General features: G+C 55.0%; 3 protein-coding genes across 4 annotated transcripts; 1 reads left to right on the top strand and 2 right to left on the bottom strand.

Annotated features, from left to right (window-relative positions):
- Nucleotides 1-82: 82 nt before the first annotated feature.
- Nucleotides 83-1,205, bottom strand: RAB25 (RAB25, member RAS oncogene family). The gene is made up of 5 exons (XM_062598164.1): nt 1,166-1,205; nt 871-1,066; nt 543-736; nt 382-462; nt 83-207 (listed from the first exon to the last, which is right to left on the bottom strand). Exons 1-5 carry the CDS (start codon nt 1,203-1,205, stop codon nt 83-85), a joined length of 636 nt encoding a protein of 211 aa, XP_062454148.1.
- Nucleotides 1,206-1,735: 530 nt separating this feature from the next.
- On the bottom strand, nt 1,736-3,347 carry LAMTOR2 (late endosomal/lysosomal adaptor, MAPK and MTOR activator 2). The gene is made up of 4 exons (XM_062597957.1): nt 3,180-3,347; nt 2,480-2,642; nt 2,260-2,349; nt 1,736-1,972 (listed from the first exon to the last, which is right to left on the bottom strand). The coding sequence occupies exons 1-4, from the start codon at nt 3,332-3,334 to the stop codon at nt 1,916-1,918; spliced, it is 465 nt and encodes a 154-aa protein (XP_062453941.1). The 5' UTR covers nt 3,335-3,347; the 3' UTR covers nt 1,736-1,915.
- Nucleotides 3,348-4,847: 1,500 nt separating this feature from the next.
- UBQLN4 (ubiquilin 4) lies at nt 4,848-17,560 on the top strand. 2 transcript variants are annotated; one of them, XM_062597993.1, is made up of 11 exons: nt 4,848-5,012; nt 7,531-7,682; nt 10,196-10,401; nt 10,757-11,019; nt 12,298-12,456; nt 13,183-13,408; nt 13,772-13,911; nt 14,374-14,457; nt 14,920-15,035; nt 15,682-15,859; nt 16,340-17,560. In XM_062597993.1, the coding sequence occupies exons 1-11, from the start codon at nt 4,848-4,850 to the stop codon at nt 16,490-16,492; spliced, it is 1,842 nt and encodes a 613-aa protein (XP_062453977.1). In that variant the 3' UTR covers nt 16,493-17,560. The 2 variants fall into 2 exon arrangements, with proteins under 2 accessions (XP_062453977.1, XP_062453978.1); XM_062597994.1 differs by lacking the exon at nt 14,374-14,457.
- The last annotated feature ends 5,752 nt before the right edge of the window (nt 17,561-23,312 follow it).

Genomic DNA, 23,312 nt, shown 5'->3' with positions numbered 1-23,312 from the left:
GACCGGCGCTTCTCCCTGTTTAGGGGGGAATTTGGCCGGGCTCGGGGCTGCCGCTGCCCGCCGCGCCGGCCCGGCGCCCGGCTCAGAGGGCCACGCAGCACGGGCGCCGCTCGGGCCGCGCCGTGCTCGCGGGGCTCTCGCCGGAGAGCGACACGGCGGCGTCCTGGCCGCCCCGCTGCTTCTGCTTCTGCACCTTGCTGTAGATCTCTGCAAGAAAGAGGCGTCGTGGCGGGGGCCGCGGCTCAGCGCCGGGCTCCCCGCTGGCGAGGGCTCGCGTGGGGATGCGCCCGGCGCTGCCGGCGTCCCGCAGATCTGGGATCCCGGGGTGCTAGGGGCGGAAAAACGAAAGCCGCCGCGGAGCCGAACGCCCGGGGCACCTACCCTTCAGGACGGTCTCGAAGGCCTGCTCGACGTTGGTGGAGTCCAGCGCCGAGGTCTCCGTGAAGAGCAGCCCGTTGCCGTCTGCGAGCAGAGGCGTCAGCCGGGCCCGCCGGCGCCGCGCTCCCGTCCCCGGCCCGACGCTGGGGGGCCCTCGGCGGCACCTGCGAACATTTTCGCCTCCTCCGTGGGCACCTCCCGGGCGTGCGCGAGGTCCATCTTGTTGCCCACCAGCATGACGACGACGCTGGCCTCCGCGTGGTCGTAGAGCTCCTTGAGCCAGCGCTCCACCGCGTCGTACGTCTGGTGCTTGGTGATGTCGAAGACGACCAGGGCGCCCACCGCCCCCCGGTAATACCTGCGGGACGGAGCCCCGCACTTAGAGAGGGAGAAAAAAAAAGACCAAAAAAAAAGAAAAAAATCCTGGAGCATCCCCCCGCCCCGCAAGCCCCCCGCGATGCCAACCCCCCCCGGGGCGGAGGGCAAACTCACGCGGAGGTGATGGCGCGGTAGCGCTCCAGCCCGGCCGTGTCCCAGATCTGCGCCTTCACGGCGGCGGTGCCCAGCGGGACGGTGCGGGCGGAGAACTCCACGCCGATCGTGGTGCGGCTGTCGTGGTTGAACTCGTTGCGCGTGAAGCGGGACAGCAGGTTGGTCTTGCCCACGCCGGACTCGCCGATGAGGACCACTGTGCGGGGAACGGCAGGGCGCCCGCCGGCGATGCGTTCCCGGCCCCGCCGCCGCCGCCGCAGCCCGGAGCGTCCGGCCAAGGTCGCCCGCGACTCACCTTTGAAGACGAAGTTGTAATCCTCCTCGGCGGCGCCCATGTCTCCGAGCCCGGCCGCCTTCCCGCGCAGGAAGGGCTTCTTCCTCCTCCTCCTTCCCCTTTGCAAGGCTCCTCGCAGCCGGGTTGACTCAGGGGGTGGGGACACGGCAGTGGCGCAGGTCGGGCAGGTAGTGTCACCCCTGGGACCGGCACCCGGAGGAGGAGCCCGGGCCTGATCCGGGTGCTGGCTGCAAAGCGCTGCCCCGGCAGAAGGGGCCGGGCGCCCGCTTGGCCTCGGCCCGGCCGCTCCGTCGGCCTCCCGGCGCGTTTCCTCGCCTCTGCTGCCATCGTGTGAGAGCCGGGGAAACCGTGGGAGAGCGAGCCGGAGCCCGCGACGGCAGGCGAGGGGGCATCCGGCTCCGTTTTACCCTCCCCCAAGGGCTCATCCATCTTGCACCCCCCCCCAACCACATTTTGCAAGGAGCCGTCACCTCGCAGCAGAGCCCAGAGCTTGGGGACCGCAACCCACATCGACCTCCTCCCCCCCAACTCCCCCCTTTTTTAAAAGTAAAGGAAAAACAACACACAAGGTAGGACACAAGCAGCAACCGTGCTTTTATTTCCCCCTTCCCTCCCGCTCCCCTTGTTCGTAACGGCAGTACCAAACGCCGCGCAAGCTCCCGGCACAGCCGGCATCCTCCCGCGGCAGCTCCCGGGGAGGGGACGGCGGCAGGTGGTGCCGGGACGTCCACGGCCTCCACGTCCGGCTGCTCAGGACGCGGCCACCTGCGTGAGCGGTTCCTCCAGGTACTGGACGAGAGCCTGCGCCTGCGAGCGGAGACCGCCGTGAGCCCCCGGCACGGCGCAAACCCGCCTGCCCAGTGGGGTTTTTGCACTCTCGATGCCCTCACTTTAACTCAATTTCACTTGGGGGCCTTAAAAGCAGCAGCGTTTTAGTGCCTGAGCTGGCGCGGGAGGTGCAGGCAGCTCTGCAAAGAGGTGCCCCAGCCATAGCGCCCTCCTCTCAGCTTCACCAACACTTCTATTTTCACCCTTAAAGGATTTACTCGCTTTTTTTTTTTCCTCCCCCCACCCGGCAGCAATTACAGCATTACCTTGGCTTTCAGCATCCCAAATCCGACCGTCTCCTTTGCATACATGCACAGCAACAGGTTCGCCACGCGCGTGATGGCGACCCGACCCTCCTGTCCAGGGAGGGGGAAAAAAATTATATAAATATATATATTTATGTAAAATATAGGAAAGAAACCCGGCACCCTGGAGCCCGGCTTTGCAGCCTGGAGGCGCTCGGCGAGCTGCGCCGGCCCCACGCACCATGCAGTCCATGAGGATGAACTTGAGGTTGTCCTCGTTGAACGCCTGGTGCCCGTTCTTGTCGTAGGCCACCCAGATGTTGCTGGCGATGGCCGCGGTGACGCGGGCGTCCGTGTCCCCGTAGCCGGAATAGGCGAGCAAGGACCCCTCGTTGTTCAGGAGCCTGGAGAGGAGACGGCGGGGGGGAGAGGGGGGAGTCGAACCCGGATCCGCGCGATCCCCGGGAGCGGGATTCACCCCGTTTCCTCCCGCGCTGGAAGCAAACACCTCCCGTGTCCCGGTTCCTCCCCGCCCCTCCAGCATCGCTCCAACGCGGGGGGGGGGGGGGGGGGGGACACCCGAGTTTTCCGAGGGATTTTGAAGCTAGGGAGCTCCCAGGGCGGCTCCTTCCCTGCTCAGGGCCGGTTTATGATCGTGCACGTTGCAAGCAGCGGCGCGGGGCCCCGCGCACCGTCCGGGCTCCGTGCACCGTCCCGGCGCCGCGCACCGCACCGTCCCCGCTCCGTGCACCGTCCGGGCCCCGCGCACCGCACCGTCCCCGCTCCATGCACCGCACCGGCGCCGCGCACCGCACCGTCCCCGCTCCGTGCACCGTCGCATCCTGCACCGGGCCCCTCCGCCACCCCCGGCGGGGTGGAAACCGCTTCCTGGCGGGATCGCGGCGCCAACCCTTCGGCCCCAGAGGCCTCGGCGTACTCACAGGGTGCTCTGGACCCCGCCGGTGTTGGCCTGGCTCAGCACCTGGGTGAGGGCCTTGGGGCGCAGCATGGTGACGGCAGAGCCTCTCCGCGCCCTGCAGTGGTGGGGAGGGACACGGACATCGCCGAGCCCGGCTTCCCCGTCGGCGGGGGCCATGCCTCTGCCCGGAGCACGCTGGGACTTGTAGTCCCTTCTCCAAGGGCTGGGGTGGCGGGGGGGGACACACGCATCCCACCCTGGGGCGGCCGGTCCCCACGGGATGCTCGTCCCGGTGCCACCGGCTCCGGGAACCGCGGCGCTATCCCGGCCGCCCGCCCCGGAGGAGCGGGAAACGCCGCCGGGAGCTTGCAAAACGCCACCCAACGCCGCCCAACGCCGCCGGGAGCTTGCAAAACGCCGCCCGGGCTCTGCGGGGCGGCTGCGCAGCGCTGCGTCTCGCTCCGCGTTTTACCGGAGAGGTTCGGGCCGGCTCCAGCTTGCGGCCGGGAGGCCGCAGGAAGGTCTCGCAGCAAAGGATATGTTTGGGGAAAGAGCCCAAATAAGCAGGTCAAGCCTCTGCCCCCAGGAGTGTAATACAAAATAAGCTGAAAAAGCCTCAGTAGAGCAGCATTAACAACATACATATATTTATCCAGCAAACCACCCAGACCTAGAGCTGGTATCAGAGGGCACAGGCAGAAAACAGCTCACCCAAAGGGGGATCAAGCTGCTTGCCCTCAGCCTGCACCCAGGGAAAGGTGCTAGCTGCAGATAGCGAGCAAGGAAATAGCAATAACTAATGGAAAACCCTAAAACCAGCTAGCTTTGCCCCATACCCCCAGCTCAGGCCCCCTGAGAGGCACAACTCCCTCCCCCTGCAGATACTCACATAGCTGCAGACACCCACAACCCAGCCTGGGCACCCCCAGCTTTATAGCAGGGCCTGAGCTGTGCCCTAACGACCCTGGGCACTAATTGGACCCCAGCCTGGGTCTGCCCTGAGCCACCTGCAAGGTGGTGGTGGTGGGGGGCCTATAGGTTGAGTGTAATTAGGCTGCACCCTGCTAATGAGGGGGTACCTGGGCCAAACCAGCTACCGAGGGGGGTGCAGGCAGGATCCACCCAACAAGGGGACGTGCAAGCTGGACCTGGCTAACGGGGGGCACGGGGGGGATGTGTGAGCTGGATTCCCTAGTGGGGGTTTAGCTAATGAAGGGGGTGCAGGCTGAACCCCAATAATGAGGAAGATGCAGGCTGGACTTGAATGAAGGGGTGGGGCAGCCCAGACCCCACTAATTAAGGAGATGCATCCCAGACCCTATTATTATGGGGATTCGGGCTGAGCCCTGTTAATGAGGGGGGGGGTACAAGTCAGATCCAGCTAACGAGGGGGATGCATGCAGCCCAGAGCCCACCTGCAGGGGGGTGCAGCCCAGGCCCTGCTAACGAGGGGGCCTTATCGGGGCGCAGCTGAGGTGGTCAGCACTAGGGGTAGCATGTGGGGCAGCAGCTGCTCCCGCCGCTTTCTCCCAGTTGCCCCCGTCTCCCCCAGCGCCCCCCGCCGCGCTGCAGTCCCCCTCCGGCGCGCCAGGGGGCGGCGGCGCGGCGAGGCCGGTCGGGGCGCCGCTCTGGCGCGGCGGCGGCGGCGCGCGCCGCCTTTCTCTGCCCGCGGCCCGGGCTGGCGGCGAAGATGGCGGAGCCGAGCGGCGGCGGCGGCGGGCCGGGCCCCGGCGGCGAGGGCGCGGCGGCGGCGGCGGAGCCGGGCGGCCCCGGCGGCGCCCTCATCCGCGTCTCCGTGAAGACCCCCAAGGACAAGGAGGAGATCGTCATCGCGGACGGCGCCTCCGTGCGCGAGGTGGGGGCGGCGGCGGCGGCGGGGGGCGGCCGCTGGAGGGGGGCGAGTTTTCGGGGAGGGGGGCGCAACCTGGTTTTAGGGGGTGCGAGTGGGTTGGGACTCCTGGGGGGGGGGGCGATCGCTCCGGGGCGGGTGTGAGGAGCTGGGGGTGTTGGGGGGGGCTGGTTTGGGGCCGATTGGAGGGAGTTGGGGGGGCCGTGGGAGATGGGGGGCTGGTTTTGGAGCCGGGGGGGAGGGAGTTGGGGGGACGCGAGGGGTTGGGGGGACGCGAGGGAGCTGGGCGGGCCGTAGGGGGCCTGGCTCTGGGGCAGGTTTGAGGAGTTGCAGGGGGGGAGTCTGGCCTTAGGGGGGAGCAGGCTGCTTGGGGGTGAGTGTGAGGGAGCTGGGGGGGGGCTGAGGAGTCGGGGGGACGTGAGGGAGCTGGGGGGACCTGAAGGGTGGAGGGGGGCTTCAGAGGGGCATGAGAGACCTGGGATGAATTGGGGGTATTCTGAGGAGGAACCTGGCTTGAGGGGCTTTGGAGGGGGGCGTGAGGAGGCTGCAGAGTCTGAGGTGTTCGTGGGGGCTTTGGGGGGGTGCAAAAAAGCTGGAGGGTCGGAGGATGCCTGGTGGGGGGCATGCTGCTGAGATGTAGCAGGGCCCAGGGGAATCTAGGGGGACCTGGCTTCAGACTGGGGGAAGCTGTGGGAGCTTGTGGGGCACATTTGGCCTTTGGGGTTATGAGGTTATGGGGGGGGGTCTTGCACGAAACCGGCTGTGAGGGGGCTGGCTGGAGGTGGCCCTTGACATGGGGAGAGTTGAGGAAGGAGCTGGCCCTGGGCAGGGAGGGGAAGGGGCTGGTCTTGAGGGGGGACCTGTGGGAGCATTTCTGGGGGCTGACAGTGGGGAGGGAGATTTGGGGTGCTGGGAAGGAGGGTCGTTTGGGAGGGCGGGATGAGGTGTTGCGGGAATGGCTCTGTGGAGGGGTGGCTGTGGGGATGGCTATGGGGAGAGGGGTGTGAAGGGTTGGGGGGACCGGCTCGGGGCCTGCAGGGATCTGTGTGTGGAGGGGGGGAACGGCGCTCGGGGTGCGGGCTGGGCTGCAGGGGAGGGATGGCAGAGCTGGCCCCGGGGCTGGGTTATTCTTTAACCTGTTGTTACGGGAAGGGCTGCCGCAACAGGGAGAAGCGGCTTTGGGGGCAGAGCGGGAGGCAAGCGTGTGTGGGGCTGGCCGAGGAGGAGGAGGCGGCTGGGCGGCTCTGTCCCTGCGGGCTGGCTCCCGGGTGGGCTTGGAGGGCTGGGGGTGGATCTGGGCTTGGGGGAGGCAGATCCCCCAGGCAGAGGAAGAGGGCTGCTCACACCTTTGAGATGAAGCTTGAACAAAGCAGAGGAAAGGGAATGTCTGACACACGTGGGTTTGAGGGTTCGCCCCTCCGAAGGGGATTTCCAGGCTGGCGTGAGGTGGGGTAGGATTTGTAGGGAATGGCTCAAGCGCTGTTGAAGTGACTGTTCCTGCTGGGACAAGGTGTCATCATCAGCGCTCTTGGCTTCCTGGCTTGCAGTGTGCTTTTACCTAGGGTTCAGGACATGAGTTTGCAGTGTGATGGATCTGGTTGAGATTCCTGGGGAGCAGGGTTGTGAGGTTAGGCAGGGACTGTGGTCTCTCTGACACCCCTGCTCTGTCCCAGTCAGCTTGCTGGTATAAGCAGGATGTTAAATGACTGCTCTGTTGAAAAGAAAACACTGATCAGCTTTGTAAGCAGGTTAATATGAGGTTTGGGACAGCTCTCCCAGATACTGGTTTCGAGGGTTATAATGCGAAGGCTGTAAGCTTATCTAGGACAGGTGTTTATCATCCTGGCTTTTTCCATGTGAATCTCCTGTAGTCTCTGGCTTCCAAATACACAGCTCTTTCCTCTTAAGTCAACTTGGGAATGCCCTAGCTGAGCTAGCAGTGACAGTCTTATTGGCAGGTGTTAATCCTACCTCATTACGTAGTAATGAAGAGATGTCAGTGTTGTATGGTACAGCATACTCATAGGGAATATAGTCGCAGGAATAGGAATTAGAAAAGACCTAGTTTATTTCTATTGGCTGATAAAGGATTGTTCCCTTTTCCATAGAGCTCTGTCCTGTATTAAATCAGAGAGTTGGGCTTTCCTTAGAAAAAAAATCAAGTGAGCAGAGACAAAAAATTATCATTCAGAGGATAAATGGTGTCTTTGGATTAGACCTAAGAGGCACACTTGATCTTGCTTTGGAAGCCTTCAGCTCATCTTGAGGTAATTGCTCTATACTTTCTGAAATTTACTCCACATTTCCTAAGCAGTGTAGAGCTTTTTTTTTTTTTTCTTTAGTACCTCAGACATGCGCTGCAATTGATGAATGAGTTGGTACATGCATGGGCTCCTTCTGATGTTCCCTCAGAACTTCACCCAGTTCCTCATGCCATTTGCATAGGGAATGTGATGTCCAAAATATTATCTTTAAGTTTCTGATTTCAGTCCTTTTCCTGAAAAGTGCTCTGTTTGTTTTCCAGTTCAAAGAAGAGATTTCCAGGCGATTTAAAGCCAAACAGGATCAGCTGGTTCTGATCTTTGCGGGGAAGATCCTGAAGGATGGAGATACTTTGAATCAACATGGGATCAAAGATGGGCTGACTGTGCATTTGGTCATTAAGACTCCACAGAAGTAAGAAATAATTCCATGGTGGGGGGTGAGGGTAAACTGCTGATGTGATTAAATGATGGTGGAAGTGTTCTGCTTTAACTTGTGCCAGACTTGAGTGCTGGCATTGGGACATTTGTGAATCTGGTAATGGTGATCTGGCAGGAGAACTTTAGACCTGCCACTGCTTTGCCATGTAACTGTGGGGTTTATCACTTGGCCTGTCTTCTCCCTAGTTTTTGTACCTGTGTGAATTTGCACGTATCTGAGGGGGGGCAGAGTCTTCTCTAATGCAATTATCATATCTAGCTTGTATGCTTTGAGTGTCTATAACTTAGCACTCCTGCAAGAACCTATTTGAACTTAATACTGCCCTCCTTTTAATAAAGATGAGACCATTATCAGAAGTTGTGTTCCCACTGAGTTCATACCACGGTTCAAACCAATACCCAGTTGTTCTCTGTTAGTTCTTGCTGCACTCTAATCTTACACTTGTGCTGTCTTTCAGGTACTGTAAACTTTTGAAAGACATGCAATGCAAGGAGAACATTATCCAAAGGACAGAACAATGTCATTTCCTTGTGGTACTTGCAGAGAAACTATCGGTGCAGATGTCTAAGTCTGAATGCAAGGAAGTTCTGGCCATGTGACTACAGAAGTACAGCAGTGTGTTTGTTAGCTCAAATACAGCACTGTAGTCACACCCCTGTCTAGCTTCCAGTTCGGACACAACTCACTTGTCTGTCTGTGCCGTGTAGGTTGGCCTCAGAAAGGAATATAAGCATGACAGCACTGAAAAGATGCTGCAAGGCTAGGCTTTTTCCAAATGCTGTCAAATGGAGTGGTAGGCGTTAAAGGTTCTTGGGAATAGTTGCTGCATTTCAGATGTGGCCACGTCTTGTTGATTTTGAAATGCCCTTTGTAGCAATTTCTTGGGCTCCCTGCTGCAGCCTGATCGGGCTCCTGGTAAACTAACAAGGCTGCATCTCTTTGTGCAGTTCTGCTGTCCCCTGGGAGAGCTGCCTTACAGCCTTAGTCAAGATTAGTGTTTTTTTTTCCTTTCTTTGTAAAAAGACAAGCATGTATATTATCAGCTTCTGTGGGAGGCCCCTTTACTGGATTCTGCATCTCCAGGTAGCCTGATAGGCTGATGCTGTTTACCAGTGTCTCCACAGCAAACTGCAGTACCTGTGAACCATTTCAAAAAGTAAATGAGAAAGCTGTCCTGGGTTGCTTGTTTTATTCCCTAATAGTCATTGATAAGTGCTTACCGAAGACATTACAACCTTCTTCTGTGCTGACAAAAACCAAGTGACCTGTCTCCAGCTTTCCTCTTCCTTTTTTTTGTTCAGTTTCCTATTTGTTTTGTTTCTCCACATGCCTTGCCTCCTTCTCAGTGGCTGCTGGCTTTCAGCAGCAGTCAGTTGAATCTGGAAAATGCATAGGGGCCTTCAGGTTAGTGGGTTTTGTTTTGTTTTTTTCTTGTCTTGTTTTAAGAGTGGAAGAGGAAAGGGAATTAGAAATAGGAATTGTTCTTGGATTGAGGAAAAAATCAAATAGTTTTTTAGTTATTTGTTGGTAGCATTTTTTTTTAATTTGAAGTGGGTAAAGTGAATTTTGTGGTCTAGTTTTATTTGAAAGCTCTTCAGCACTTACACAGGATTGTCAGTGCAGCGACTGCAGATGCTTCAAAGTATCTTTAAATGTGTGGGTGTTATTTTTTTTTCCTTCTCTTTTTCTTTCTCCCCCTCACTCTTCCCCACTCTCCCCAAGAGTCTTGGGGAGGAACTGTGATTTCAAAGTACTTGTTCAGGTATTAGGGCTAGTGCTGATAGTGTGCTATTGCTACACTGGCTTATGGTACAATAACTGTACATATCAATTACAAGCAGCTTTCGCCAACTTGTGTTGGTAGGAAGGGGTCTATCAGATAAAGTGCAGCTAGAGCAAAGATGTGAGTTCATAGCCAAGCTGTCCAGAAACATTTTATAGCTTCATGGGACAGATGACATTACTTCCTTGTGCCTCAGTTTCCCTCTCTGTAGAATAAGGCTAATTCTTGTTTTGCCCCCCAGGAGCACTGATACTAGTAATCACTGCATGGAAGGAGTTGCAGAAAAGCAGTTTCTTGTTTACCTCCATGCAGTAGCCCTGCTGTAACCTCCTGTGGTTTCTGTGGGAGCAGCAGAAGGATTTTCCTGTTTGGAGCAAGCTCATTGCTCAAGGATATAGCTGAGGTAAATAGTTCAGTGCTATTCAAGGAAGAGCTAGATATAATTCAGTGTAAGACCAGTCAAGCCACTTGGTGCAGGCCAGGATAAAATGTCACGGGCTGTTATGCATCAGATGGGAGGCAGATTCCAACAGATGGAAGGCTTCTGGAAGACACAGCTGTGAGTCCGTACAGACTGGAATGGCTGCTGCTGGGACGACAGGCTTGACAGGAGACTTTGGTGCGGGGCACGCAGTCCTGTGTCCCTTACAGAGGACTCTGCTTAGCTTGCCTGAATCTCAGGAATTTAATGATTTCTTTGCAGGATCCAAGATCCTACAGCTGCTGCTTCTGCCCCCACTGCTGCTTCTGCCCCCACTGCAACCCCTCCTTCTCCTGCTGCCCCATCTCAGCCTTCCACATCTAGCAGTGCCGGTTCTGACACAGGGAGCGGCAGCAGACGGAGCAGCGGGTCAGGGACGATGGCTGGTACTGGAGATGGAGCCCCTAACAGTGCTACATCCATCCTGTGTAAGTGACGGCTGGCTGATAGTCCTACCCAAAGGAAGAATTTCCTAGGATTATAGCAAGGAGCTGGGGTTCTTGGGCCCCTACAGTTGTCTCTGTTGCTTGCCGTGGACTTTGCATGAGTTACTTCCTTCAGTGTGCCTCAATTTCCCTGCTAAGGGTAGCACCAAATCCCTTTGTGAAGCACTTGTAAGCACATGTGTGGGATATCCTCCCTCAGAGCTGACTGCCACAGGAATGGGACACCCTTAGGTTAGCATGGATGCAGTGCAGCTCAGTTGATGCACTTGTCCTCTTTTTGCAGCTGTCGACAGTTACTGACTCACGCCTCTCTCCCTGTGTGTTGTTTCTTCTCCAGCTGGCTTTGGCGGCATCACTGGGCTGGGCAACCTTGGGATGGGCTCTGCCAACTTCATGGAGCTCCAACAGCAGATGCAGCGGCAGCTGATGTCCAACCCAGAGATGCTCTCTCAGATCATGGAGAACCCCTTGGTGCAGAACATGATGTCCAACCCTGACCTCATGAGACAGATGATCATGGCCAATCCTCAGATGCAGCAGCTCATGGAGCGAAATCCGGAGATAAGCCACATGCTGAATAACCCAGAGCTCATGAGGCAGGTGAGTCAGCAAACCAGGGGCCTGAGGCCTGTTTAAAACATATCCAGAAGCATCTTTGTGGACTAGCTTCAGTGTCTGTTCTGAAAAGGCTGTATGTAAATTCCAGATCCAGTAAATTTAGTGATCTTTCTTTTCCTTTCTGCTGTGAGCTCCCTGCAAACAGATGGTGGTCTTGAGTTATATGAATAGTCATTACTCAGCTCATGTGCTTGCAATCCATATCTCCCTTCCAGGACTGTTGAATCCATCATGTGTTGGGCAAAAAGGATGCTAGGATCTTCTAAGTGCACTGCATACAAGGCTACCATGTTCTGATTCAGGCATGGGAGCAAAAGCAGTTGTGGTGAAGTGAAGCCAGTGCAAAAGTTCTTTATTCCTCTGCTTCTGTTTGTAGATTGCTAAATGAAGACTACAGGGCTGCATGAACAATATTTTGCTGCAGATATCAATGGGGAGTGCTGGTCATAGGCTGGGATCCTTGAGGTTTCAATTTTGTCTGTGATCCTGGACCAGAGAGAGCCCATTCTCTAGCAAACTGACTATTTGTAAGATACCAGGCCTATTAGAAGGGGAGCATAAGGGAAGTCTGGGAGCCCACGTATTAAATAGCCAATGACGGGACTCTGCCCTTTCCCCAGAAGGGCTTACCAGGACGTGTTTCCAGGTTTTTGCTCAGTGAGACTAGTTTGTCTGCTTCTCAGTTATGTTTCTTTGGATCGTGTCCATCATGCCCAAAATTCCAGACTTGCTGGACTAAACTGCAAATGATCTGTACTTGAACAGCTCTTCAGATCAGATCTGGATGTTCTTTGTGCAGAGGATACCCAACTGAAATCTGGAGATGGTGAATTACTTATTTTTCCCGAAACAGGAAGGATCCAATGTCTTCCACCTTCTCGGTTTTTGAATGCACTCCATCTACTTTGAGTGGGAACATATGGGTGTTAAATGTTTGGATGTCCTGATACTGCTTAGAAATGAAACAATCTCATCCAGCTGAAATGAGGTTGTAAAGGAAGAAAGCTTAGCAAGGATGGGAGGAGCCAGGATCGCTGGGCTCTCTTTGCTTGGATAAATGATCTCTCTGCTCTCCGGCTGCGAAACGGGTTTAATTATACTCTTTCTTCTGGGAGCTGAGATTTAACTCTTTCAGTACTTGACTAATAGATCAGCAGAAGAATATCACTGGGCTGCTAACCAGTCTCTCTATCCACTCCAGTCTTCCACAGTGTGTGTAGACTTAAACTTTCCACATTTTCCTCCTCCTCCTCCTCCCAGACAATGGAATTGGCTCGTAACCCTGCCATGATGCAAGAAATGATGCGGAACCAGGACCGTGCTTTGAGCAACCTTGAGAGCATTCCAGGAGGATACAACGCCCTGCGCCGGATGTATACGGACATTCAGGAGCCCATGTTTAGCGCAGCCAGGGAGCAGGTAGGGCTGCAGCCCCTAAGTGGGGCCGAGTGGTGTGCTGAGAATGGACAGGGTATCTTTCCCTGCCCCCACGTGCAGGGCCTGCCTTTTCAAATCAGCACTGTTGATCGCCTCCCTCTCTAGATTATAGGTGCAGCTGTTAGCAGGAGAGTGTTGTGCTGCACCAGTCGTTTGTTTTTATTACAAGGTTTGGTGTATCTGAACAGACCTGCCCTCACTCCTTTTGGTCTCCAGGCAGGCTGGATGCCAGCCATCTCTGGTCTGAAAGCCCCATAGCTTCGTTAGCACAGCCCTCTGCTCTCGGCAGGGCTTACTGTATTAGCTCAAGCCTGACGCCTTTGGATTGGAGCTGGCTGGAATCCAGCTGGCTTGGAGCACAGGAGGAGCGAGTGCAGGTCTGTCTGCAAAAGGCTGTGCAGACATACTCCAGTCTAGCATTACCTACTGGTATGTCCGGGTGCTGATTTTACATGGATATTTTGAAGCCCTGTACTTGGGAGCCAGATTTAGGGCTGTGGCCATTTCTTGAGCCTGGTCTTTTTCTGAATGTGGTGTGTTGCGGATTACAAATTTCTCAGGAGGCAAATTATGGCATGTGTTTAGCAAATTCTGGACCTGGATGAATGGGGTAGGCTGTTCTTCAGTATCAGACTAACCCCAACGCTGCATCAGCTCTCTTTTAGGGCTGACTGATTAAGGTTGTTTCTTTTTTTCCTTTTTCTCTAGTTTGGCAACAATCCATTCTCTTCCTTGGCGGGAAATTCTGACAGCTCAAGCTCTCAGCCTTTGCGGACGGAAAACAGAGAGCCATTACCTAACCCCTGGAGCCCCACGCCCCCTGCTTCCCAAAGCCAGGCACCCAACAGTGAAGGGAGCACTGGCTCAGCAACTACCCAAAGCACACCGACTGTATCCAACCCTTTTGGGCTGAATGCTGCTAGCATTGGGGCTGGTATGTAAGCAAGAGAGGAACAGAGGGAACTACTGACTGAACAGATCACCTAGACTTCCTTGGAGGGAGGTTCCCTCTGGCACTTGAATGCTTGTGATGATGAATGATCCCAGCCCTATTGAGAGTGAAAATGGATTATTCATTGTGTGCCCATCTGAGGGTTAGTTTGGGAACTCAGTGATGTCCCTGCAGCCCTTAAGAGCGTAGGAGGTGGCAAGCAAAGAAGCACAGCTGTTCACAGCTGTATTTGCTGTTGGCCAGTAAAGGCACTGCTGTTCTATGTCGTGTTGCATTTCAGGCGCTGCAGCAGTGCTCAGGCTTGTAAGGGGTTTTCCTTTGTCTTCTCTTCCCTTACCCTTGCAGGCATGTTTAACAGCCCAGAGATGCAAGGACTCCTGCAGCAGATTTCCGAAAACCCTCAGCTGATGCAGAACATGATCTCTGCCCCTTATATGCGGAGCATGATGCAAACTCTTGCCCAGAACCCAGACTTTGCAGCACAGGTAAAAGTGTTGCAGCACGTCTGCTATCATCAGACCTTGAGCACGACACCTGTGAGACCAGTCTGCTCATAGCTGGAGAGGTTCCTCTTTGCAGGAAGCTAAGAGCTGAGTGTAAAGGCAGTTCTGTTGTATCTCTTGATAGCTTGAAGCCAGCCATAGTACTGAGTCCTAAGGCTTCAGAAGTTCTCTGTGTCTTAGCAGATCCCCAGACTAAAGAAGGCGACTTTCAAAGAGCTGTGGGAATGGCCCTCCTCTTTGCCTGTGGGCAGTAGCCCCTGTTCAGCACTGTTGCCAGGGATTGAGCTGTCTTATTTCAGCCCCTGTTTACAGGGAAGGATGTTGAAATCCCAGGGAGGGAGTCATGGGCACGTGCGACTTGCTGTTTGTGGTCTGGTTGCATAGGATGTAACAGCCAATGGCAGCAACCTTCTGACCCTACCTACATGTGCTGTCTCTTGCTAGATCATGGTAAATGTCCCCCTCTTTGCTGGGAATCCACAGCTTCAGGAACAGCTACGCCTTCAGCTCCCTGTCTTCCTGCAGCAGGTAAAGGCCCCTGTCCGGCCCTTTGCTGCTCTCAGCCCCTGAGCTCTTCTATCTTCCCTATGAAGGGGAGCATCTTGGCTGCATAGTCAAGTGGGCTAGGAAGCGTGTGGGTCTGGGTGGTTTGGGCTGTGGAAGAAAGGGGTTTTCACAGGGGAGAGAGAAAGCAAGAGCTTATTTAGAGAAGGCAATTTAAATTACCTAAAGGTGAACTTTAAATTAGACTAGTTAAGCTGCATGAAACCCCAGTGTGGACAGCCTCTCCCTGTAATGCATTTACAAAAATTAAGACAGCTAATTGTGCTTGAGCAGCTGCTTCACTCAAGTAAATCAAATAAAATCGCTCCAATTCTGAAGATGTGTGTCCCCAGTTCTAATATGATTCACCTAGTTAATCTAAGAAACCTGATCTAAACTTTGTTCAAGTACCTCTGTGTAGATGAGCCCTTTTGCTTTCATTCCCAGATGCAGAACCCAGACTCCCTCTCCATTCTCACGAATCCCCGCGCCATGCAGGCGCTCCTCCAGATCCAGCAGGGACTCCAGACACTGCAAACGGAGGCCCCAGGACTAGTGCCAAGGTAATAAGTGCTTTAGAGTGGGTTTCTGCAGGCAGAGCTGACATGCTTGGTACCAGAAGGCAGACTAGCTTTTGACTCACAGAGAAGCTCTGTCCTGGGAATTTGTGTGTGTGCCTGCAGGCCTTTGAGCTCTAATTAGCACTTTCTGCTTGTTTGTACTTAATGCAGGAAGTCCTTGACCCTTTCTTTCTGCAAAAAAAAAAAAAAAAAAAAAAAAAAAAAGATTTGGAAATGTTCGGTCCCTCCCGTCATCTTTTGTCTGTGGTATTCAGTGTCGCCTAACTCAAGAATTTTATCTCTGGGGAGAAGTACAAGATGGAGAGCTACAAGGCTGGGTGGGTGTGTTAGGGCAAACTGGTCTGCCAGCGGTCTTCAGGCCTTCTGGTCTCTGACAGTGTGGGTCACGTTCAGACTTTGCAGTTCTTCTCAGACCTGTGCCTCTGTTAGGATTGCTTACTCCCAGCACTGTGTGTGACTGGGGTACAAATGCAGCCGGTTTGGTTTACAAAGCTGTCCTGCAGCGAGGGGCTTGGCGAGGGCCGGCTTGGCAGAGGCTGCCGGTTACCCACGCTGTGTAACTCTCACAAGATAGGGTACATCCAGAAGTGCCTGCTCGCCTCTGAGCACACCCTGCTTTTCTCTGCAGCCTTGGTTCCTTCGGCATGCCTCGAATGCCCCCGTCCTCTACAGGAGGAAGCACAATCCCGGAGAACCCCGTTCCCTCTGCGTCGACGCCGGCCAGTGCCTCTCCAGCTGGGGGTGGTAACCCTCAACAGCAGCTCATGCAGCAGATGATCCAGCTGCTGGCTGGAGGAAGCTCTCAAGTATGTAATGCCTGGCTGCATGCTGATGTGCTCCTGAGGGCATCTCTGGGGTGAACTGGAGGCTTTTCTGATCACACCCTGCTCTAGGATTGCAGGTCCTCAACAGGTTTTTCTTGGCCATAGTGCTTTCTGCTAAATTTACTTGGTTTGGTGTCTCAGGTTGGCTGGCTCTTTGGGGATAGAGCACGCTTTTGCATGGACTTGAAGCTAAGTTACAGGGACAAATCAAGAGCCAGGGATCCTCCTCCCAGCTCTGCTGTTGCCTTAAATACTGAATTTGGGCTAGTGCTGTGTGGAGTGGCTGCTCTGCCCAAGTGCATGGGAACTTGGAGTGGGGGTCACATCACTAAGTGAACTTGGAGGGTTTCAGTATTTAAGTTATTTGGGGTCCCTGCTCAGTCACCGTTGCTGGCGCTGTACATACTGCATGTAATCTCTGCTGCCCGAATCTCGGGTATTTATGTCATTTTCCTTTTACAGGCGCAGAGTCCTGAAGTGCGATTCCAACAACAGCTGGAGCAGCTGAACGCCATGGGCTTCATTAACCGTGAGGCCAACCTCCAGGCGCTTATTGCCACTGGTGGAGACATCAATGCAGCTATTGAGAGACTGCTGGGCTCCCAGCCTTCCTAAACTCTTGTCATGCTGCCCCACAGACGTCAGCACACGCATCCATACACATGCACAGGGGGACCTTTCGAGAAAGCCCACCATCATTTTCATATCTGACAGCTGTCCATGTATTTAAAACAAAAAGATACAGCTTAACCCCTGACCTTCCTACTAAGTTAAGATTTCATGTTGAAATGCTCTTTAACTGGCTTGTATGTGGATTCCAGTTCTCATCGTGGCCACAGAGACTTCAGATGTGTATTTTTTCCTAAATATGCCCTCTGTCTCAGACACTCTTCTTCTCTCTAGATGGTAGAGGCGATACTTCTAGTTACTTACCTGAATGATTGTGTTTTGAGTAGCTTGATTTTAACTGTACATGATTCCCTCCCCTAGACTTCGTTCAAGGCAAATATTTAAAATTTAAGCCAAGTTGGTTTTGGTTACTTCTCCGAGCATCTTATTGGGAATGGATCAAAAGAAAAATTGAAGTGACTTGGAAATTTCTGATGTCCTTTGTCTTAATATTCCGTTGAATGAGCCAAGCCTGTGTCCCTTGCACACAGGTGTGTGTCCAATCTCCTGGTAAAGGGTTGATGCGCATGAAAAATACATTTGAATTATGGCCTTTTTATGCTGTGGGAATGATGTAGGAGCCTAGATGCCTTTAGGGATCAGGCTTGCTGTTCTTGAGCCCAAGGTTGAAAGTGCTGTGCAGAAGAAACAGTTTGAAAGAGGTCTTTCTGCACAAGCAATCCAGTTTCCATGCAGTGGTGTCAGAGGTTTGACTGTTGTGCTCAGCAGACTCATTTATGGAAGTGTAAAAGCAAAAGGAAATGGAAAAATAAGTTAACAGATCTTTTTTTCTCCACTGGAAAATGTTGAAGTTTTCATGTTCTTCCCAGTTTAGACCCATTATCTATCTCTCTTCACCTCTCCTCTATACCATTTTGATGTGTTTGAATGTCACTACTCTCCAAGAACCCTTCTCAAGGACCAGCAGGGTGATATTTTCCCAAGAGCCTCCATGGCTGTGTAATTTGCATACCATTTTTATCAAAGAAAAATAAATGCGCACAACCATCCGTCTTCCTGCGCTCCATGTATCTTCCTTGATTGCTGCATTTGAGCTGATTGAGTTCCCCTAGTTACTTGTGATTAACTTGTCTTGTCCCATTTCCCCCCCCACCACTACCCGATTTCCTCTTGTAGATAATGTGGGGTGTTGGGCAACCTTCTGCCCACCTTTTTGGGCTTCCTTCCTTTTCGTGTCCGGAAACCTTTCTGACACTTAGAAATGCTGCTGAGGGCTTGCCCAAAATGTGGCACTAAGCATGCCTGTCTAGCAGCTTCCTTTGCATTAAGGACTTTCAAGTGTGTGTAGGATGAACTAAGACAGGGTGACTGCTGGTGCTCCTGTGCTAACAGCTGCTTGTGGAAAGTGGATTTGACCACTGCTTTTCTTTAGTCAGCATGGCACTTGCCATTAGCTGGGGTTGATATTCTGTGATTTTATTTTCCTTGGTAGGAGAATATGGAGAAGTGAGAGGGAATGGGAGAGATCCCAGGGCTTTCTGTATTCCTGTAAAACCCATTGCACTCACCTTGCTTCTGAACTGGAGATGGCATCTATGAATATTCTGTGTTGTTGTCTTGGAAAGTGTAGGAGGAACAGCGGTTGGTTGAGAATATGTGTGAGGAGGGAGAGTGTGGGCTGGAAATTCTCCTTGTGTAATGTGCATCACAACAACTTTTTTGAGATGGGGATTTAGAAGGCCTAAGTTCAATCTTGTCTGCCTTGAAGGCTATGGACGTGTATATGAGGTTTTTTTTGCAACCCCTCCCCAAGCATGTAAAGCGTTTGCAGAGAGTTGTGAAAGGATGGGATGTCACTGGAGTTTCTGATCAGACTAGTGGGGGTTAAAGCTCTTTCCTGATGCTGCTAATCAGCCCCTTTGTAGCTAAATTTGGGTAATCTGAGTAAATAGTGATCTCTTAGATCTGCAGGACATCCTTTGTCTGCAGTGAGCTCCGACTGTTTTTGCAGAAGCTGTTTCTGCATGCAAGCCAGCTCTTGCAAAGAATGTGCTCGCAGGAGTTGAGGACAGCGGATGGGGTAACCAGGTAAGCGAAAGGGAGAAGAGGCAGCTGGAAGGAGAGTTGGTGCTGAGGATCGCAGGGAGTGGCGGCTGTGTAACCAGTTGCAAGACCCACCTTTGTGATAGCGCTGTGCTCTGCATTTGAACCTCTTTCCAAAGCAAAAGAAGCCCAAAATTCATGAGGAAAAGACGCCCTTTTATCTCAGTATCTAACCTGTGAAAGTGGCCTGCAGGGGTAGGAATTGTCCTCTAAAAATCCAGCTGTGGTGCTGGCATGAGGCCGATGAACGGACTACGTGTGTGACTTCTTCACTGCTAAATTCTTTGGTACAGCCGGCTGACCTGTTCCCTTCTCTGCTTGAACTCAAAGCCCCGTGACTGCAGGTTGTCATAGCCCTTTCAGCTCCCTCCCTAATGTCACCAAGCGTCAGCTCGGTGCAGGCTCTGTCTCGGCGTGGACCTGCAGGTTGAGCAGAGTTGAAGGGTGATGCTGAAGCGATGGTGTTTACTCGCAGCTTCCTCCGTTGCTGCGGGTCTCTGCTGCCTCGGCTTATCCCTGCCTAACCTCGGAGAGGGGCTGGAACTGAGCTGTGCAGAAGCCCTTTGGTTTGTGCCTGGGAGTAAAACCAGCTAGAATAACCTGCACGGTGGAGGGCTGAAAGTGTTGGCAAGGTGCTATGAATTATTGAGGAGAATTAATGTGTTTCATGTAGAAATTCTTGCAAAGTTTTTTTTTTTTTGTTTGTTTGTTTGTTTTTTTTTTTTGGCCTAGACTTATGTCCTGCTTTTCCAGAGAGCTCTGGACCCTGGTGAGCCCGCGGAAGCTGTTCTTGAATAAGTGCTTCCTGCAGCAGGGGGTAACGATCATCATCTATCTGGGGTAGAAGAGAGGAGGAGGAAGGGCGCGGTCTTCCCAGGATGTTCAGTGTGCAGTGTCTCTGTTCATTTAAGCAGGAAAGCATATTTCTCTTGTCTCCCCATGTCTGCAGCGCCTGCTCTAGTGCTGGTTTGAGATCATTCCTCACCTGCTGCCAGCCCACCAGCCAAGGTGCTAAAATAAAGATAACGGGGCAGCCTGCTATCTCGGTGTGCAGCCTCTGTTTGCACCTGATGTTCATCTACCAGCTCTCTGGCTTCCTCCGGGTAATCTGGCAACGCTGCCGCCCTCCACGCTCTCCGCCTCGCTGCTCGGGGGTGCCCCACTTCGCTTGTTCGGAGCAGCCTGCCTCCAGCACGGCCGGGTCTGTGTTCCCGGCTTTGCAGCTGGGGCTGGAGCCGCGCGGAGGGGAGCAGCCGCTGCCGGGAAGGGGAAGAGTTCAGGGAAACGCTGTGCTGGCCCGAGGCGCTGCCTCGGCCCCCGCGGACCTTGCAGCGTTAATGCCCCCAAGGTTGTTCGGAGCGCTTGCTTCCTTGGTGGGTTTTGCAGGCTCTTCCCCGTAGCTGCCTTAACAGAAGCTCTGGTCCTTCCCCCCGCCCTCCTTGGGGAGCAGGAAAACATCCCGCTCTGCCTGTCCCCACTGCAGTCGGGCTTCGGTCAGGTGGGCTGGGGCGGGCAGGGAGACCCCTGGGGCGATGCCACTGCGGGTGCTTTTGCTTTTAATAAATTTGACCTGGCAGAATGAATTCGGGTGAGTTTGTTGCCTTTCCTTTGGGTGCGTCCGACCCGGTCCCGTTCGTCGGAAATGTGAGTTACGGTCCCGGGGGGTCCGGGCCCTTGCAGACCTGCTCTCGCCGGCAGCCCAGCGCTGGCTGACCTTTGGTCGGCTGAGGCCTGCGAGGAAGAGGCGGCTCTGAATGCTGGTGAGAAAGGAGCTTTTCAGCGAAACCTTAAGCCCCTCGAGAGCTTTCCCTAATCCTCAGTAATGTGCTATTCAAAAGCCCCCTTTTAGATGAACAGTTGCACTTTCTAACGGTTTCATCTCCCTTTCCCAGAGGACCTGCCCAAAGTTGTTTCTTACTGACTGTTTCCTCTCGCTTTTCTCTGGTAAATAGAATTAATTCCTTTAAAATATAATGGAAGGAGCAATTTCCTCAGCAGGTAGTGATGAATCCACCTGACTGACTGGGAGAGATTCCTGCTATAAGGGACTTGCTTGCACTTTATTCCCCATGCTGCTCCCCCCGATACCCGAGTGTAATGCTTTGATCCTTGTAACCAGACCTCTAAGTGTAGAGCAGGGAGATGTTGCAGAAAACACGCATTTAAATGACCTTCAAGAAAACGTTATTTTATTACTAAAGACTCTGCTGCAAGTGCCTGGCCGTTAACACAGGCTCAGTCCCTGCGTCCCCTCAGCCGCCACGCTGGTGCCTGGGCTGGAGTGAATTGCCCTGATTTTGCTGGTGCTAGTTCAAAATAACTCCGTTAAAGTTAATAACTTCTGAACGAGCTGCGAGGGGGGGGAATAGGGTCGATGGGGAAAGCTCCCGGGAGTTAGGAGATCGCGGGGCGGGGGGGGGTACGTATACACGTGCACACGTGTGTGTGTTGGGTTGGACTGCTGGAGCATCCTCCGTGCTCGGCCCTGGGAGGAGTAAGGAGACGCTGGGCTGAGCCCAGGCTCAATTACACGTCACAGACCTGCCAGCGTTGCGGTTCAGCCTGTGTTAATGCTGCTCTGAGATTATTTTTGGAATTCTGTAACACCTGGATGTTCTCTTGCTCCCTACAGCTGCCCCCAGGCAGCGTTTCCCGGGGCTGCAGGCCCTCGGACGTGCTTGCCGCGGCATCCCGGGAGGCTGGCAGCGCTGCTCCGGGCCTCGGAGGCAGGTCCTGGGGCAGTGAGGAGACTGGGATTTGTTGTTTGCTTCCCTTGACGCCAAAAACAACAAAATCACGAGTCTTCCAGATCGACCCAGGAGCGAGGAGAGCCGTCGGCCAGGGAGCTGCGCGGGAGGTACCTGGTGGGAGAGAAACGGAGAGCGGGAGCCGGGGCGCCCGCGGGCAGGTTGCGCCCCGCTCCCGTCCCGGCGGGGGGCAGCTCCTTCTGGAGCCACTCGCGTCCCCGATCAGCTCCGCTCTGGGTCGCGTCGGGTCCGTGTTCGGACTCCCCCCCCCCCCTCGCCGCTCTCTTTGCAGAGCCGGGAGGACGGTGCCGCCGTCGCCTGCCCGGAGCCCTTGGCCTCTTCCCGTTGCTGAGGCAACCGCTGCAGGAAAACAGGCTCCCCCCGAGCTTTGCAAGCAGAGAGACGCCGAGTCCGGTCCCCGTGGGAAGCGATGCGGGATGGCCGTTTCGGGGAGCATCGTCGCCGGGACGCCGGGGTCCGGCTCCTGCGCGCGTTCTCCAGAGTGCCATGCCGTGGCGGTGCCCCGGGAGCGCCCGGCACGCTCTGCCTCCTCCAGCGGGGACTCGGCTCCTCCGCGAAGGTTACGGCGGCTTTTTTCATCCTGGCGGACAGAGCAGATGGCAGTGAAATATGGAGCAGTCAAGGCCGCTGCCCCCACGGATTCGGCGCCGGAGATAAGAGCGGGCGCTCGCTGGGAGTGGGACGGCCGCAAGAACTGGTCTTGCGCCGCTGCCTGGGAGCGTTTTGCCGTTTGTCGGGGGGCAAAATGCCGTGGGTGCCCTCGGCAGCAGCGCAAGGGATGGAGCGAGCTCCCGCGAGCCGTGGGTCGCCCCCTTCCCCCTTTTGCAAGCAGAGCAGCAACGCAAACTCAACTTGCTGCAGCTCCGGGTTCCTCGCGCCTGGCTGGAGCGCAGCGCAGAGAGCCGGGGCCCCGCGACCGAGCTTTTTGGGTGTGCACGCCCACGTGCACGCACAAATGCACGCACACATGAGCACGCACGTGTGCTAGCGCATCCTCCTCCCGCTTTAGGAAGCCCGGCTTTGCAGATGCCCTGCATTACAGGCGTGTGTGCGAGTGTGTGCAACCCGGGTGCATTGCCCAGCTCCGTGCACTGTCCCGTGGGTGGACAGACAGACGGGCCGCCCACGAGACTGGCCACCCATGATGCTGCCAAGCTTCTTGCTGCCACTTACCCCTTTCCTCTCTGTCCACCTGGCGCTGGGAGCCCCGCAGCATCCACAGGGCTGAACCCCCTGGAAAAGGAGGTGGCACGTCCAGGCGCCCAGAGGCGGGCACTGCACCCTGGGGTGCCGCCCGCTCTGAGGGAGCCGAGCTGCTGCGAGAGGCTGGGCAGCCGGAGGGGAGTCTTATAGCGAGGCTGCTGGGGGAATAGGCTGGCCTTGGTGACAGCTTTGAGTGGCAGCCTGGGGACGGGGCTGGACGCCGCTCAGGGGAGGGCACGTGGCAGTGTGCCTGTGCCACCGAGGCCACTAAGGCTTTCGGGGACGTGCCGGTGAGGCCAGGGTCCGGAGGCCTCCTGCTGGGACAGGGGTCTGTAAGAAGAGATGTTAGTGCAGAACTAAAAGGTGCAGCTGGAAGCAGAGGCCAGGGTTTGGCTCGTGCAAGCGAATGCGGGGACTGCAACTCCGCAGAGCTGGAGCGCTGCCGTGCACTGATTTGCACCAGTTAAGGGCACTTGCCCCAAGGCTCTGCCTTTGGGCGCCTTGTGCAGTTACAGCCCTCGCAGCAGCTCAGCATTCGGCCCCAACCCGCAGCTCCTGGGAAAAACAAACAGCTTCAGGCTGCCAGGGCCAAGCGCTGTGCAATGGTTTCCACAGTAACAGCGAGCTGGTGGCAAGGTCTGCCTGTGTCCTGCACGCACACAACCTTCTGGACATGGCAGCCCCTCGCATGCACATGCTGCATGGAGCAGCAGTGGTATGCGTGCAAAACG

Source organism: Rhea pennata, chromosome 31, assembly GCF_028389875.1.
Source record: "Rhea pennata isolate bPtePen1 chromosome 31, bPtePen1.pri, whole genome shotgun sequence".
Taxonomy (NCBI): Eukaryota; Metazoa; Chordata; class Aves; order Rheiformes; family Rheidae; genus Rhea; species Rhea pennata.
This window is presented reverse-complemented; position numbering and strand designations above follow the sequence as displayed.